General features: G+C 33.6%; 1 protein-coding gene across 3 annotated transcripts; it reads right to left on the bottom strand.

Annotated features, from left to right (window-relative positions):
- Positions 1–518: 518 nt before the first annotated feature.
- On the bottom strand, positions 519–16700 carry LOC117100274. Of its 3 annotated transcripts, none has more exons than XM_033239914.1 (5): positions 16157–16700; positions 13606–15909; positions 9625–9770; positions 2023–2164; positions 519–1620 (listed from the first exon to the last, which is right to left on the bottom strand). In XM_033239914.1, the coding sequence occupies exons 2-5, from the start codon at positions 15793–15795 to the stop codon at positions 1417–1419; spliced, it is 2682 nt and encodes an 893-aa protein (XP_033095805.1). In that variant the 5' UTR covers positions 15796–15909; positions 16157–16700; the 3' UTR covers positions 519–1416. The 3 variants fall into 3 exon arrangements, with proteins under 3 accessions (XP_033095805.1, XP_033095807.1, XP_033095804.1); XM_033239916.1 differs by having other exon boundaries at positions 13606–15820; XM_033239913.1 differs by having other exon boundaries at positions 13606–16700.
- Positions 16701–16932: the final 232 nt, after the last annotated feature.

Below are 16932 nucleotides of genomic sequence, written 5' to 3'. Positions count from 1 at the left end.
ATCAGTTGCTTTAAAGGTTAACAAATTGAACTTTTATAACACACACATTCTTTGGATATAGCAATAGAGAAGCTAACAATTGAACAGGATCCCAACAATGGTTGCAATATAAAAAAATACAATAAACCTCATAAAGGGATGGTATGCTGTTCTTGACATTAAAAATTTGACATTATTGTGTATAACTTTGGCTAAAATTGTGTATAACTTTGGCTAAAAAATCCAACAGACATCTTTTTCTCATAATCAATACAGTATCTGTATGTCTAGGCCCTTGCATAGACTTGAATTCACATCTGTCAATGTCTTATAACAACCTTAATGCCCTGTCCAGACTATCAAAATTTATTTGACAAAAACATGTGGCATGCTTAATTTGGCCATGATGACATCACATCATGCCTATATATGGGCACATCATGACTATATATGGGCATACAACAGTGTGGACAGAGCTTTAAAAACACTTCCAAGACCTGTCCACATTATCAAAATGCCTTATGTACCAATTACAGATGCAAACACTAACAACATTAACATGATTATCATTTAAAACTGCAGATATTCACGAAAATAAATTATTCATAACTACGAAAAGCAAGCAATAATGACCTAATCAACTCTACACCCTAAGGTTACTTCATTTTCTCCTGAGGATTCTAACTATAAATATATAAGTCAGCAAATCAGAAACAATATATACATGAATATAAAAAATAAATGGCAGGATTATTGATTTAATATAACAAGCACTATCTTCAGTTTACATTACTCACTCAAGCTTGACCAGGATAATATTAAATCAATTCAAACTATATAAGAAATTCCAGCTGCCTTTGAGAATCAATATTTTGATAGTATGATATTTTGTTGCTGTGTTGGAGACGTGATAGCAGACTTGTTCACATCCACTTGAATAGCAAAAGCTGCCCCTAACTATTATAACATTAGCCTAAGCAAATGCAAGGGTGTTAAATTTAAGAATTATTATTGTATAATTCTATTTCTAATATTATTTTTCTTGTTAAGTGTTATTAGATTGTGTCTCTTAGACAATTTTTAAGAATTATGTATACTAATAGCATAAGTACCTTCCTCAAATAGGCTGAATTGAATACATATCTTAGATATGAGTTGCCTCGTTATAATCTTAGATAATTGATGTAAACCAAAATTCAGTTAAATAAGATAAATAGTAAAAATAAAAACTCATCCAAATGCACTTTCAATCATACAAGCAATCAAACTTCTCACTTCAGACAGATTTCAAGTTAACATCATGTGGTATTACACTTTTTAGAAAGCAAGGTGTTAAAAATGTTTTTAGTAATTACATGCACATTGGATATCACATTTATATAAATATTATAAATTCTCATTTTTTGAATAAAAAGGTTTATAAATGTAATACAGAATTTATAAATCTGTCTGCATTATTCCACCATGTGGGTCAGCTTCTATCGTTTGTGGCACGTGGTGGTTGACGATCGGTGGAGGAAGCCAGGAGGTGTTTAGGCTGCCATCTATGGAATCTGAGAGCGGCTCGCTTGCCTCTGATGGGACCTCAAGACTGTGAGGTAGGGCAGTTGGTGATGAAGCTTTTGGAGCGTTTTCATGAATCTGTTGAAAATAAAGTATCAAAAATACTTAACAACATAAATAATTAGATTCAATGGACTGATTCAAAAATAATTATTGATAGTGTGTGTGCACATTTTTTAATGAATTCCCATCAGTTATGAATACGGATGTTTACTAATTTAAATATCCAGACTATAAAACTTCCTTTGACACAAAACTGTTGTATGCCCATATATAGTCATGATGTGATGTCATCATGACCATATTTAGGCATGTCACATGTTTTTATCAAACAAAATTTGATAATCTGGAAAGGGCTTTAGGAATTTATGTATAATAGCTGTGAATCTGTAAATTTTTTAGTTTCTTTAAAAGCGGCTGAAAAGCACATTGAGATAGTTACCGTGGAAGGTGCCATTAACCATAAAAAATTAAACGCACCTGGAGAAGAGCTAACATCTGCTGGATAGCATCCTCTTTGCCAACCCTGCGATCATGAACCAGCTCGTTCAATTGTTTCTTTAATTCATCTATCTGCATCTCCAACCTATTCTGTACTTTCATGCATCGACGGAAACCATCCCTGTAAAGATAAGTCTGTTTTATAATTTCCTTCCCAAATCCTCCTCATAAAGAAGTTGAGTATATACATCAAGGTATATAAACAAATGAATCATTAAGAATATATTATATGATCATCTGTATTTCAATTATAGAGTTTATTATTAGTTATTGTAGATTATTAGCAGTACTGTATATATCTACAACTGAGGCTATGTTCAGACACCAGTTATGCTAGCGTAACATTAATCGAGTGTTGTGAACATGTGAGCGGCGTAGCGAACGCCAGTATTAATGCACAATCAATGGCGTACAATAATCCATCAAGAGACCCCCAGAATAGCGTACACCACTGAGTGATGACAGTCATGCATCAATGATTTTGAACTTGGCCAGGATTTGAGCAATCACAATTACCACAGACAGGAAACAAAATGCGTAATTACGAATAGGAATATTTTGTGCAAATACTTACGCTAGCGTTCATTAATCGCAGTCTAAACATCTCACTAGTTACGCCATGGATTAACATACCAAGGCGTTAGATACGCTTGGCGTGTATCTCAGGTCTGAATGTAGCCTTAAACTATGAGACTGTTTATTACCATAATTTTTTAAAGCCCTGTCCAGACTATCAAATTTTCAATTCATGGATTTTATTCATTAATTTAAAAACACATAAAGCACCATACATATTGTACAATTAATAATAAAAAATTTGCACAAGTAGAAAAATTATTATTTAAATTATCATTAACTTTAAAGAATATTACCATTAAAAGACATTGTTATTTAAATATTTATATAAAAAAAAAATAACTTAAATAATTCCTTAAATAAATTGCCATCAATATTAATATTAATTGGAATTTAAAAAAAAAGAATGTAATTATTAGATTATTGAATGTATAAAAATTATTACAATCACTATTATCAATTAATTATTATAATTATTGACAAAAACGTGTGACATGACATCACATCATGACCATATATACGTACATCTTGACTATATATGGGCATACAACAGTTTTGATAGCTGGACAGAGCTTTGGATTATGAAACATTTAAACTTAATGATTAAAAAACTGAATCTGAATCAAATGGACTGTAATCACAATTCTACATGTACATTTTGTATCATTACCTGCAATTTGAATAAAATAATTTAGAAAATTATATTAATTAAATGACTTTCAATCTGCGCCATGATACAAATGTAGAACAGATTATCTTATCCGTGACCGACAAGAATTAGTGACCATTGTAACATGAGCAGATGGCACTACATGACGTCATTATGTTCCAGACCTTACAGTCGTGATGCAAAAGAAAGCACCAAGTGCCCTTTTGTAAATCACTCTACTATACAATATGTAAGAGCATACAGTTAGGTACAAGTAGAACAGAATGTTATTTAATCACAAAGTGTGTACCAGTAACTCAGCAGCTGTGTATTGTTTCGTTACTGCAGTATTTTAATGTTGATATTAAGCTACACTATATTCCAATAGCAAATAAAATAATCATCACAAAAGGTTTATGACCAGAACGAACCACAATAATTATGGAAGCTTGTAGAATAAAATTTCATTACGCTATTCCTCTATTGTTTAAATTGTATCATACAGATGTAAGCCACGTAAGAAAAAATGTTTTTCATCCTCACCTGCATATATCCCCTTTACTTTTTTGTGCTTATCCATTTAATTTATTCTTAGAATTACTTGAATATTATGAATAGTTATAGTTAAATTCGTTCTTGAACTACTTTGGCCTATGTACAGTAGATCAAATTTTAACAATGTTATCACAATATACACCAAATAACTCTGAAAAAGATGACTGCAAAAAATAGCCATCTTACTTTAAACAAGAATCTAATATTCTAATACAAAAAAGTGTAATTGAATACAAAGTATGGTACGTGTTATTTTTAGAAGTAAATGCAATCACTAGATGGTTACAGTTGCGATCATACTGTGGATGGCGGCGACCAGCAATTAAAAACATTAATAAAAACTATTCAACAATCTCTCAGTATGCAAATACTATGTATACACCTCATTGTAAAATTTAATGTGGTTATTTAGCATAATCTTTCAATTCAAATAAAAATTGACTAACAACGAGCAAGGCAATTTGCATTTAATTACTTTGCAACGAATAACCCTTATGAAATGCACACTTGGTCTGTGTGAATGGAAGCATTCTTGAGACCTCCATTTATTTGGAGGGCCTGTATGAAAGAACTACAGATCCGATGACAGGTCTCAATTTCCAGTAAGAGGTCATGAACTGTGTGGTTTACTTACACTTGTCTGACCAGACTGAGTTAATATTTCAACCAGCTTCTCTTCAGCAAATTGTAGACTAAAGTATGGTACAGTATGAATAATTTAACACTTGCAGATCATTGTGTTCTGATAAATCCATCTGTAGTGAACTAGGCTATGCTAATTTGTCAAATCCTAATAAAATAAACCATACTCTATGTGGTTATTAGATATGAATTATAGCTGTAATTTCTAAAAAAACATTTTAATTTGTCATAATAATCAATATTACAAATAAAAATCAAATTCAACCATAAGCTACTGTTAGTGTATTGGTCCGGGAATCTTTTTCAATTAAATTGAAATATGATGATGATAATGATGATGATGAATGATTATGATGACACATGATTATGATGATGATATATTATGAAAATCATGATGATACTGTATGCATAAAGATGATTATGTATGATGATGATTATATAGGCATATATGATGATGACATACATGATTATTACCATCATGTATGATGATGATATTATGATGTTTATGAAATGAAGATGATCATGCTAACGAAGCTCATGTTTGAACAGTCATAGAAATGAGTTTTGATTCCTGAAGGGCATTTTAAAGACAACAAAGACACAGTGCTACAGTACGTATGTAATTCCAATACTGATTCTGTGTATTAAATTGGAGCTGCTATCTGACAGGATCGCTATCACTGTATTGTTACATGCTCATCATCATTAAAGCATACAATTATAGCACACTCATTTTCAAGCATCAACTCAACATAATTACAAATTTCCAATGTCTATTTGGTAACAGTAGGTAACATTATTAGTCACATAATATAAAGTTCAATAAACCACTTTAACTAGACATGCGGAAATAAAATCAAGATTAATTGACAATACACCTGGTTCCCATGACGATGAAAAAGGCTGACTGAATTATGAAAAAATGTTTGGCTTCTGTGGAAGACAGAAATACTCTACTCTCAATAGTAGGCAGGTGTTTTTGCACAATCAGGGATCTACGGTATATGAATTTTCCCCTGGACAAGAAATTGCTTGCAACAACATTTTCTGCCACGAGGTATCTTTGTAGATCTGTTTAAATGATATGCAATCAGTCACAAATTTTTCTCGAACACTGCTGCAAGAACAAAAACATTGCTTGGAGTAATGTTCGCTCGTGTGCGTTCAGCTTCACTAAATTTCTATTCATAGGTTGTAATTTCATTACACTATCTAATCTGATCATAAAATCTGGTGAATAGTAAATTATAGTATACTGAGTAGTACTGCCAACAAATAACACTTTCATTTGTAACATCTCAATGGTTAAAATACTTATAGTCAAATTAACTTTAACATTATTATTAGGGCTATATTATATCCTTACCACTTTGAGTAAAGAAAAATTTTATATTAATTGTCCATCCAGTTTCGACTGTAGTTTGTATCTTGACTGTTTGTGGAATGTGAAAATTAGAACAAAATGAATGGGTAACAATTGTTCTTCATTTTAAAGGTATTTGTTGTTCTATTTACAAAGAAGATATGTATTAAATGAGTTAAGGTCTTTCAAATTTCATAGTTAAAATGTAGCTCAACCTGAGAACTTTAAATTTAGCAATACAGTTATTAGGCTATTGGGCTTCATAGAATAGGACACTGGCAGCCACACAAAAAGCGGCCGAAGGTGCTGCTTTTGTGAGTTAAAAATCACTTATAAAAACATTGTAATGGCAAACCAAAGTAATTTTCCAAATTATTGTTGTTAATCTTGTTTTCTTGCAATATGTGCAAATGTTGCACATGGTTGGATGGTAAGCATTTATATAGCAAGTGACAACCAATCAATCAATCAGTGGATTCAAAAGCAACTAAAAAATCAATAAACTAATCAATTTAGGGGCAATTCATCATTAAACAACTCAAATAAAAATCAACCAATCCGTCCATCAATGAAAAACTAAATGGCATAATACGCATTTAGCTGTGGATATTGGTGCTATATAAATCCTTGTTATTGATTGATTGAATATGGCAACTATTTATGATGATGACTCTAATTCTAAAGTAATTGAAGAAAAATAATTCTTTCACAATTATTTGAATCACTGTGACTTTTTCAGGTTTTATTGGAAAAATCATGGATAACATAAATGTCAGGATTTTATAACACCATTAATTATCATGGACAATAGAACAGCTAGGCATTTAATAAAAACAACTAGCCATAAGTCGCCAAGCAGACATGTTTCGGGAAATGTTTCCCATCATCGGTGAATATAATATTCGATACCTTGTAGCTTTTATACCTACAGGTAGGCGATATGTAAATGAGAAATGCGAGTGTGAATATAATGCTAAACTGGTGGGATAGTGATTAGACCATGCATACCTCCATGGACCATGTGAGGATTAAACGGCAAGTGTAATGTTTAAGTTGACTAATTGCTTGTTCAAAAACAAGCTTCTCCCATGTAATGTGAATCGCCACCTCGATTAATCATCAATATTGTAATTGTTTCCTGATGATGACATAATTAATGTTAAAATATTGAATACCAAAACGATGGCGTGTATTTCAATACTTGGAGTATGTATTATACCTTCAAATATTTAGATTTTCGGATTATTTCTTTTCGTGTATTTTTGTTTACATATTTTCATAGAATTAAAATTAGCATTTATATAGCACAGTAACAACGAATCAATTAATCAATCACTGCACACTGGCTTGAAGAAAATTCACTATAAAGCAACAAAATGACCGCTTTAGGAGGAAATTCATCAATAAACAACTCAATCAAATAAAAAAAAACAACCAATCAATCCATCAATAAATAAATAAATGGAATAATATGGCACAACTATCCACGATGGTGATTCTAATTCAAGTATTATAATTGAAGAAAAACAATTATTTCACAATATAATTCACTTTTTAAGGGTTTATTAAAATAATCATATTTGGATAAATACCATCATCAATATTGTTGTGACATTTAAATTTTGCGGTTACTTCTTTTTGTGTATTTTTGTTTACATAATTTCATACTCCATATAGTCAATTACCGGTAGTTGGACGGTGATGAACTCATATCACCATTTGCTCTATGAACCAAGTCCAATTTTGAGGCTTAGGTGTGGAAATATGCATTTGCTTTAAAAAAAACTATAATTTGTAGAGATCTAAATCTATATATAGTTCTGGGAAATTGATGCAACCAAAATTATTTACCGTACTTATCGGCTACAAAATTCAGAATCAGCTTCTATGAGTTTATAAAATTCAACTAGATACAGATGTGACAATATGATAAGCCCAAGAAACATGTGGTGTTAAATATATCTTTACTGAGGCAGATTGTATCTGCCATTCTATATATCATGGAGTTGGATAAAAGAATACTGCAGTAGGCCTACAGTAGCAATAAAGATGATAAATAAAGTGAGTGTTTAGCTATCTGTGACTAACTGAACTAGCTCTCACTTTGTCATGTGAATGAATAGAAATCAATAATAATGAGACAAAGGGAATTAAAAAGGGAGATACAATCATGGGTAAAGAGTAAATTATGCAGTCATGACATTATACTAAGCTGTATATAATCGTGTGTTAATTAATGTTGTCATTTTGTCGAAGTTTAATTGTGAGATGTTGATTTTTTAATGACCAACAGTGAAATGATAGCCAAATGAGAAGATACATCCAAAGTGCAATTAAAAACAATTATTTTAATCAATCCACTTTTTATTGTTTATTGTTATTATATATTTTACCTACTGTACTTAATTAAATCAGAGTGTTGTTATAGTCACTAAAACAACTCCCTGATTAATACATATTAAACAGTCCTGATAATTACTCTTTACATACCACAATTTTACTTTAAACATTAAAATGTATTTGCTGCAAAGCAGCCAATTCATATTCTTGACAGCAATTTGACCTCTGAAAGGTCATTGTTTGTCAAAAAACTATCGCCTAAGACAACTGAAAAGCGGAGTTTCCTTCTTTCGTTCTGCCGGGTAAAATCAATTACTTTAGGCGACGTTTGTAGACTAACCTACTCGTACCAACGTCGGCATGTCGCGACGCTGGAGTACTATTCAGCGTTTTTACTATATTTTCTAGGTTTCCTATTTCTACGTTTAATCGGCTCATGTCTCAGCCACAATATTTTGAGGCCAATATTATTTACGAACCCAGTTAAACTTATTTACTAGCCTATTTCAACGTGCTAATTATTACATTTAGGCGATGCTTGTTGTAGACTGGCATAGTGTTTTCGGAAATAAATACCATTTTATACACATGCGCAGATCGATTCGCCAGGAGCGAGTCATTGCCAGCAGCAGCAGCGAGTCGCCAGCAAAGAGATGTCACTGCAGCAAAACACTATTGTACACGGTACCAACGCTGTTCTAATATAGACAATGGGTCGTGCTCATATACACATCTTCGTGCTCATATTATTTGTTATATTTTTATTATTCATTATTTTCACTTGACTCGCATAAATAATTTTGTTTGAAGAACATTTTATGCAGTTGTACTTCGCAGCACTTCACTTGCAATTTGCAATTTCTAGTTTAAACTAAGAATCTTCAGAAGGACACTGAATTGTAATTACTAATACTGTACACTACTGTATAGAGCTCCATTGTTTAGACTCCATTTGCACCAAACTTTGCTATCATAATGTATACACAAATATGTACAAAAATCCATTTGTTGGGTATAATAGGGATGAACTTTGACACTGTAAGGATATATTGTACAGTAGGCATAGCTCTACTGTATGATTAGTGTAGTTGTATGCATTCAATGTACAGATTGTTTTTGAAAGTTAGTACAGATCTTTGTGGATTAAAGGGACTGGAGCAACTGCACCGGATTAATGTGAATTATCTACTGTATTCTGTTGAAATACCGACTTCATAAAGAAGTATCCACTAATTAGAGGATAAATATAAAAAATATTACATTTTTTCCCTTTTTTCTATCTGAAAACGGGCTAGATGTTGCCCTAAGTTGATGAAATGTTGTTGAGTCTCAGAAAAAAAACAAAACTCGAGACTAGGAAATTAAGAGTGAAAAATAAATAAATATATAGATAAATAAAACGAAAAACAAAAAAAAAAACAAAAAACAACATATTTACAGTGACATATAATCCTACCTCATATGATAAAGTTGAATGCGTTCAAAATGAAGAACAGGTTGCTCATGCACTGCTTCAGGCAGGTCTTGTAGATCAAGAAGTTCAAGGCGAACAAGGAGGGATGGCTCTTGTTTAGTACAGTAATCTCCATTCAGTTCCTTGGCCTACAAAACACAAAGAAAAAACAACTTTTATAATGTGTAAACAAAATTATGAATTACGAGGAATCGAAGAAATAGACCTATGACATTCTTAATGCATCTTAAATTACTGTAATTTAGAGTATACCTCAAAAAATAAAACTATCAATCCAACATTGGAGGGCAAACAAAACCTATAAATTTAATCTATAAATAGATTTGTAGAATTTGGTGATGCTTTTGTCTCAATAATTCTGGAGAGTGTGAATGAGAAAAACAAGAAAACTAGCCTAACTGTATTTTTATACATTTTTTTTGTAGTTTTATTTAGTCTTACCAACTCTGTGTGATGTCTATATCTACATCAATCCATTTTTTATTTATTTAATGTAATATAGCTTTAGCCTGGTTCACGTCAAACTTTTATCTAGATATAGAATAAATCCACTTATACTAGTTAAAAGTTCGACGTGAATCAGTCAATTATAGCTAGATAAAGGCTTAAGTCACTTAAAGTTGAGTGACTTAACTTCACTAGAATAACGGTAAATGAACTTGCTTAACGGTAAAGTCGGCTCGAATTACAAGGACACGATTACGTAACGTAGGCATTTAAGCCAGCGTTGTTGTGTTGTACCACCATTATCATCCTCTGGCTGGCAACAACGTACTCCAACAATGCTAACACTAGCTGCAAAGTAGTCTCATTACTCTGGTTTTCAGAAATTATTTATAATATTATGGGTAAAATCCCAGCAAACGTCCGTTTTACGAATAGTCGATATTACAAATGACCTTTGCATCATTGACCAAGTAATAACGTCAAAAAGCCTCTGGCTCTAACTTGGCATCGAACGCAACTAGGGAAAATAAGCGACTTAACTTCGACATGAACCAGGCTGTCGACGTAGAATGTATTGATCTCTGTGATCTACAGTATAACACTAATTGCTTTTTAATGGAACTGTGATGAACAATAAGGAATTAGTGAAGGAATTTTTACTTTACTAATGATACAATAATGTTATTAAAAAGATGATATTAAGTTAAATAATTTAATTTATTTTACTTCAATATAAATTTTATGATTACATCATAACAAGGCAACCAATCCAGTTGGCTATGGAAATAATTAAAAGGTCTACAGGGGAAACAAGTTATACAATAACCACAGTTAGTTGATTTCAAAGTGCTTATTGTATACTGTATGATTGATAGTAGACAGATGGCAAATCCAAATCCTAGGTAAATACTTTACCATAACTGGCCATACCTGTAGGAAAAAGATTAGCCATGGGCACAACACTAAGAAGCTACACTAGTAATGAACTACTAGAGTAAGTGTAAATTCAAATTCAATCACATTTAATTCTTTATTTTTTTGGTGTTCAATTGAGCTCTTCGCTAAAGAGGAGAATTAATTGGTAGAGTATACTGTAATATTATATTACAAAGTGTACAGTAACCCACAAGTGTCTCTTTAAAAGTGGAAGAAGATGATACATTCCTATCAAATTCCATGGGAATAATAATAACAGTGGTTCTCTATTGTTCCTTCACCAGGAAGCCAATTCATCCAATTAATTTGCCTGTACAGTATATGTTAAGGCTTTAGTAAATTATCAAATTGTAAAAACACCTGATGAGATTGAGAATAAACTGTACTTTATATCCAACACTACTGCATCATAACTCCATTTTTCCTTCTTTTCGATTGTATTTTATAGTCACCATGAATTCAGCAGGAAAAAAAAATTAATTCAAAAATCAGCCAAGTAGCAAAACTGCCTTCCCTATTATACAGTACAGAAGCATCTCTGACCTACCATACAACACAACAGGGTAATTTTAACATTAAGCTCTGATACACTGCCACTAACTCAAATATAAGCTTTAAACTATAGTAAACATTATGCCCTGGGTATACAGAGCATTGTGTGGACAGACGCTTGAAGTAACATGCACATATATTTACATCTGTTCTAAATGTACTTCAGGCTGAACGGCTAATGTATTTAGAACTATATTTTATTGTAGTTTTTATCATCTCACATTAAGGACGACTGCAAACATTAATGTAATTTCACATTTATATCTTGTCATAATAAACTCGCCCTAGTAAAATTATTGTATGACGACAGCCAGATATCAATTTTACAACCATGCAAGCTGGGACAGAAATTAAATGCCTATAAAAGTTATTTCAGGTATGTGAGTAAGTAGCAACACTTAAGTCATGGTGTATGATGAATGTTGTTACACATTAGGGATGAAAACAATATGACATGTTTTATTTAGTACATATAAAAAGCAATTGTTATTCATACTTGTTGTTAATCTGCAATTTACTGCATGTTACAGTATAAACATTTCTTATCCAGCAAATTCCCAAGTGACGTTAATGTTACACCTGTAAATTTATCAACAGATGTTCTATGGAAATGCAGCCACCATAAATCAAAACAATTAAAACCGTAGAAAACACATTCAGTACTAATGCAAATCAATGTTCAGTCAAATCCTCATTAAGCCCTGTTCAGACTAACTATTATATTACATAGCCTATGTAAATACGAGTATGTGATTGGTCGAAATGGCATCAAGTGACCAGCGCTACGAGGATCGGAAACGTTATATTTCCCCCTAGGGGATTACACCCACATTGCTCCCGTAGTGAATACTAGTCAAGCGCACGATCGATTGCTCACGAATTGTGAATGTGTAAGCCTAGCGCTTCGAAAATGGCGACTTCAAATAAGTTTAAATCTCTCGACGAAGACAAATTGGATAGAATTATTGACGAAAAAGATTCTCGGTGTACAAAATTTGTTGTGAATTCATACGTTAATGTAGGCCTACTTAGTGAATATTGTAAGGCCAAGGAATCATCAATTAGGCCCAGGCCTACTTGCATTGAAAATTTCACAGCAACGCGATGACACCTCGTGCGGGGCAAAATATGCATGGTGCCGCAGTTTCTACTTTAAAGCCAATAAAATTAATTATTATATCATTCCAAACCAAGGTTGAATATTTTAATTTTTCTTAAGGTTGTTTATATTTTAAAAATTGTATAGCAGTGTTCTCCTGAAGCCATTTTAGCTGTCAATTTTACTAGTAAAAATATCTAACTAACCAGTAAAAATTGTGTGTTGGTAGAACTAAAAAAAAACACTTATCAGGCCTACTGTAGGTAGCCTAGGCTGGCCCATCTTTCAATAAACGAACATCATTCCAGTCCAGGCCTAGGTTATGATGATGTATTGTTGTTTTTGAAACCATTGAACTCCAATTAAAAGTGGCAACACCTAAAGTTGCGCGTGCTTAGCTAGACAAATATAAAATGCAAACATTTTTCAATTGGGAGAACATGTGAGATTTACATAGCAAGGGTCTCTATGTATTCCCATCCCCTACTTTACCGTATGCCCAATTTTATGTACTGGTTTTTCCTCATGCAAAAGCCCAGGGTCCCAGAATTTTTTAAAATATTCTCAGAACAAAACATTCAATCAATATTTGTTATTTAATGACAGTATGTTGTGGAATTTAAAACTTGTTCCAAAGATAAAGTCTTAACTACATTTTTTGTTAAAAAAAAGCCTTTGTTTAGCCATTCTGGCACTGCCATATTTGGTAAAATACATTTTTTATATGTTTGTAGTGCCAAATAGCTAAACAAATTAAGACTATAAACAACGTATCCAAAAAGGGAATTTCCGAATACTGTGAAGGGATTGACAAAAAAATGTTACATTTTATTTTTAATAATAGGATCATATGAAATGGTTTAATATGACAATAAAAAGTTGTGTACAAAAAACAGTTCCATAAAAATAATTGTAAAAATACTACTTACTGTTTGTAGAGGGATCTGAGTAGACATGGTTATTTGAGAATCAGAAAGATGTCTTGAGAAGAAAGCTGTTATTGGGCATGCCAAAACTGCTTTACTCTTCTTTTTATCTTTTCGCGAGATCACAAATGCCCGCCATTGCAAGAATTTTGTGCAGGGGTTCTCACTCCCATCTGTTGTTTGTAACTTTAATTTATCTTGTGCATCAAATTTCAACTGAAGCATTGTGTTTGTGTTATCAACTGTCAATTTCCAGTAGTTAAAATTATGGTCGGGAAAAACAACCTCATCAAATACGAAGTTGTCGGTGTGGTAATATCCCCGCGTTACCAGAGGCACTTCAATCTGAGCAAGAGGCGTGACTGAAACAATGTCTACACCAACATTTAGAATGGATGAACGATTCAAGAAGTCAGTGGCTGCAAGTGGTTCGAAGGCTTTGTATTTACCATAACCTTTATTTTCTTTGAAAACGTAGTCAAAGGTTGCACCATTTGATGGTGACACGCGTTTCCCAACAAAAAAACGGAATCGTACCCGGCAGCCCAAAAGGTCAGAGGAGCTGGAATAACGATGAAGATACATGGAAACGCAACTTCGTGCCTTGTCTCTATCACCCCGCGGGTAAACCGACAGGTAAAACTCGTAAGCACCAAGAGAAAAATTGGGGGTAAAATGAGCCGGGTACTGATGCTGATCTTGAAACGTTTGTGTATTTAGATGTGATACATCAATGTAATGTTCAAACGTGGTAGTGCAAGATTTCATTGCAAGTTCAACAATAACTAAACTTCCGGGCTCATTAATAAAGCCATTTCCTCGAGAACATAATTCTTGAAATGCTATTAATTCACGCTTTCCCCAGCCTGTTGTCATGGTAGGGCTGTACTCCATCTGAGCACCTTCCGAAATTTTACTTTCTGCGGGATTAATGACGTTTCGAACAATGATACGATAATCAGTACGACACCTGATATCAACTTCATTGTCACCAATTGTATGGTTTTGTGTAGTTAACCAATACAGAAATACACCTAAGAATTCTATGCCATCGTTATTGACGTATATGCTGCTGGTTAAATACCATTTATGTCCCTGGTACGAGGCTACAGACGATCTCAGTGGCGTTGTTCGTAGGTCTTCTATACTGTCCATAGATAGTAAGAATGTAAACAAGTGTGTACTTTCAGTATCATTTAAAGGCAAAGACCTGTGAAGCCTAAATGGGTGTACATGTTGCAGTGATGTCTGTCGTGTGTTAGAAACCTGAGAATTAGCTGCATAGCCAGTGTGATTAGAAGTGGCTACTTGGCCTATTCTATTGTTACCAGCTTCGCCTGTTGATTGAGCTGCATGGCCAAGCTTATGTTCACCAATTTCAGCTGCAGACTGATGATGATAATTTGCTGCTACATTGCTTAATTTATGATTCGAAATTTCATTTGGTGATTGAAGACTAGATGTAGATGAATGATTGGCTTTGTAGCATCCAAGCTGGTTTGATGGTTGTTGGTTAGAAGTAATTGCATTGCTATTTCTATGGGTCCCAATCTCAGTTGGTGACTGTAAAGCATGGTTGACTTTGTAGCCTCCAAACTGGGTTAATGGTTGTTGGTTTGATGTTACTGCATCGCTATTTCTATGGGTCCCGATCTCAGTTGATGACTGTAGATTAGAAGAAGCATGACTAACTTGGTAGCCTCCAAACTTTGTTGGTGATTGTTGGTTAGATGTGACCACATGGCTAGCTCTATAATCAACAGCCTCATTTGGTGATTGATGGTGATTAGTTGGAGAAACATGGTTTATCTGATGGTTACCAAACTTAGTCGGTGATTGCCGGTTTGTTGCAGCTCCATAGCTAGTTCTATAATCCCTTGTCTCAGTTGGTGAAGACAGATTAGTTGCAGATGCGTGGTTTATCTGATAGTTAGCAAATTTGGTTGCCGATTGGCGAACCGACCCAGTGGCAGGACTTGTCGTCCTATGGTTATCGATTTCAGTTAGAGAGCGTTGCGATCCTTCATAGCCAACCCTATAGTTTGCCAGATCAGTTGCTGAGTAAGGCGGAAGTGGTTGATTCTGAAAGCGCCCTCGGTCAGGACTGTGGCCACCATAACCCGATGAATCCATATTATTGCTAGTATTAGTGTTCGTACCCTGTGGGTACACTGGCACTCCCAAACGCTGCATTTTAATTTGACTTTGTAATCCAATCCTTCAATCAAAACAAATTTGTAATTTCGGAAACTGGTGAAACTGAAAGTGACATCACAAAAAAGCAGTCAAGTTTAAAAATAAAAATTTCTGAAAGAAAATAATAAGGTGTCAATAATGAATGATTCCAATCGAGGTATCCCCTCAAACATTCACAACACTGTGGTAAAGGATTTTAAAAAAAAAAACAATATAGCTCATTCTCCAAGACAGAAATCAGATTTATGTAATGACTATGAAAGTAACGCGAACGTTGTCATTTGGTAAACATCAGAACCTCAGATTATGAATTCAAACTTTGTGTTGCATTGCATATTTTGAGATAACAAACTTTTACCTGTCACGTTCGCTGGAAAAGTCGATGTGGATAGGCCTACCTAGCCTTGTGATTCAGAAGGGTTAATATTTGGCGTTAGTTTTCCATTTTACGAAAACATTAGCATGTTAAACGTAATGTAATATCCTTCTATCAATATAGACAATTTATTAATGACATTTACTCGCGTTACCGGCCGTACGCTCACATCCAAAGGAAAACGTGACTGCAAAATCGATGTTGTTGTACGCGACACACTCCTTCCGCTCCGCTGACAAGGCGGGGTTGACAGGAAAAACAAAGCGTCAGTCCGGCCTAGACACGGAAACAAAACGTCCATAAATCAACCAAATATAAATCTCATTGTAACCACAGATATTGGGCGTAACTATAGAAAGTCTCTTCTTTCTTGAATTAAGAACGTTTATAACGGCATTTTAGCCACTGAAAAACGAATTTGAAAGATTCAAATAACTGCGCTAGCACAACATGTTATTTCGTGGTGCGAGCAGAAATGGCAGCTACATTGTCAGCGATTCTGCAGCTCGCTCAATGGATGAATGATGACCAATTCCCATGGGCTGCATAAACTACCGTATCAATCGTATGGGTAACTATTAAAACAAATCTCGATATTTTGTCGTCCTAAAAAAGGAATTGGCGTTTTAGATACGAATTTGAATGTTTCTCGGAATGTTCATCCAAATCACGTTTATTTTATATTGCATTTAGAATATATTGATGAATACTGGTCAATAAATTTCATAAGTTCAGCTTGTCCACGAAGATTTTATCAT

Source organism: Anneissia japonica, unplaced genomic scaffold (assembly GCF_011630105.1).
Source record: "Anneissia japonica isolate Jap-2015-1 unplaced genomic scaffold, ASM1163010v1 scaffold287986_len575832_cov185, whole genome shotgun sequence".
NCBI lineage: Eukaryota > Metazoa > Echinodermata > Crinoidea > Comatulida > Comatulidae > Anneissia > Anneissia japonica.
The sequence above is the reverse complement of the archived record's forward strand: the minus strand, read 5'-3'. Positions and strand labels throughout refer to the sequence as shown.

Excerpts from the sequence above, each read along its gene's own strand:
- LOC117100274 (XM_033239913.1), bottom strand. The coding sequence starts at position 15,795 with ATGCAGCGTTTGGGAGTGCCAGTGTACCCACAGGGTACGAACACTAAT. Across the intron at positions 2,165-9,624 it reads ATTCAACTTTATCATATGAG|GGATGGTTTCCGTCGATGCA; the intron begins GTAGGATTATAT and ends TTATCTTTACAG. Across the intron at positions 1,621-2,022 it reads AGATGTTAGCTCTTCTCCAG|ATTCATGAAAACGCTCCAAA; the intron begins GTGCGTTTAATT and ends TATTTTCAACAG.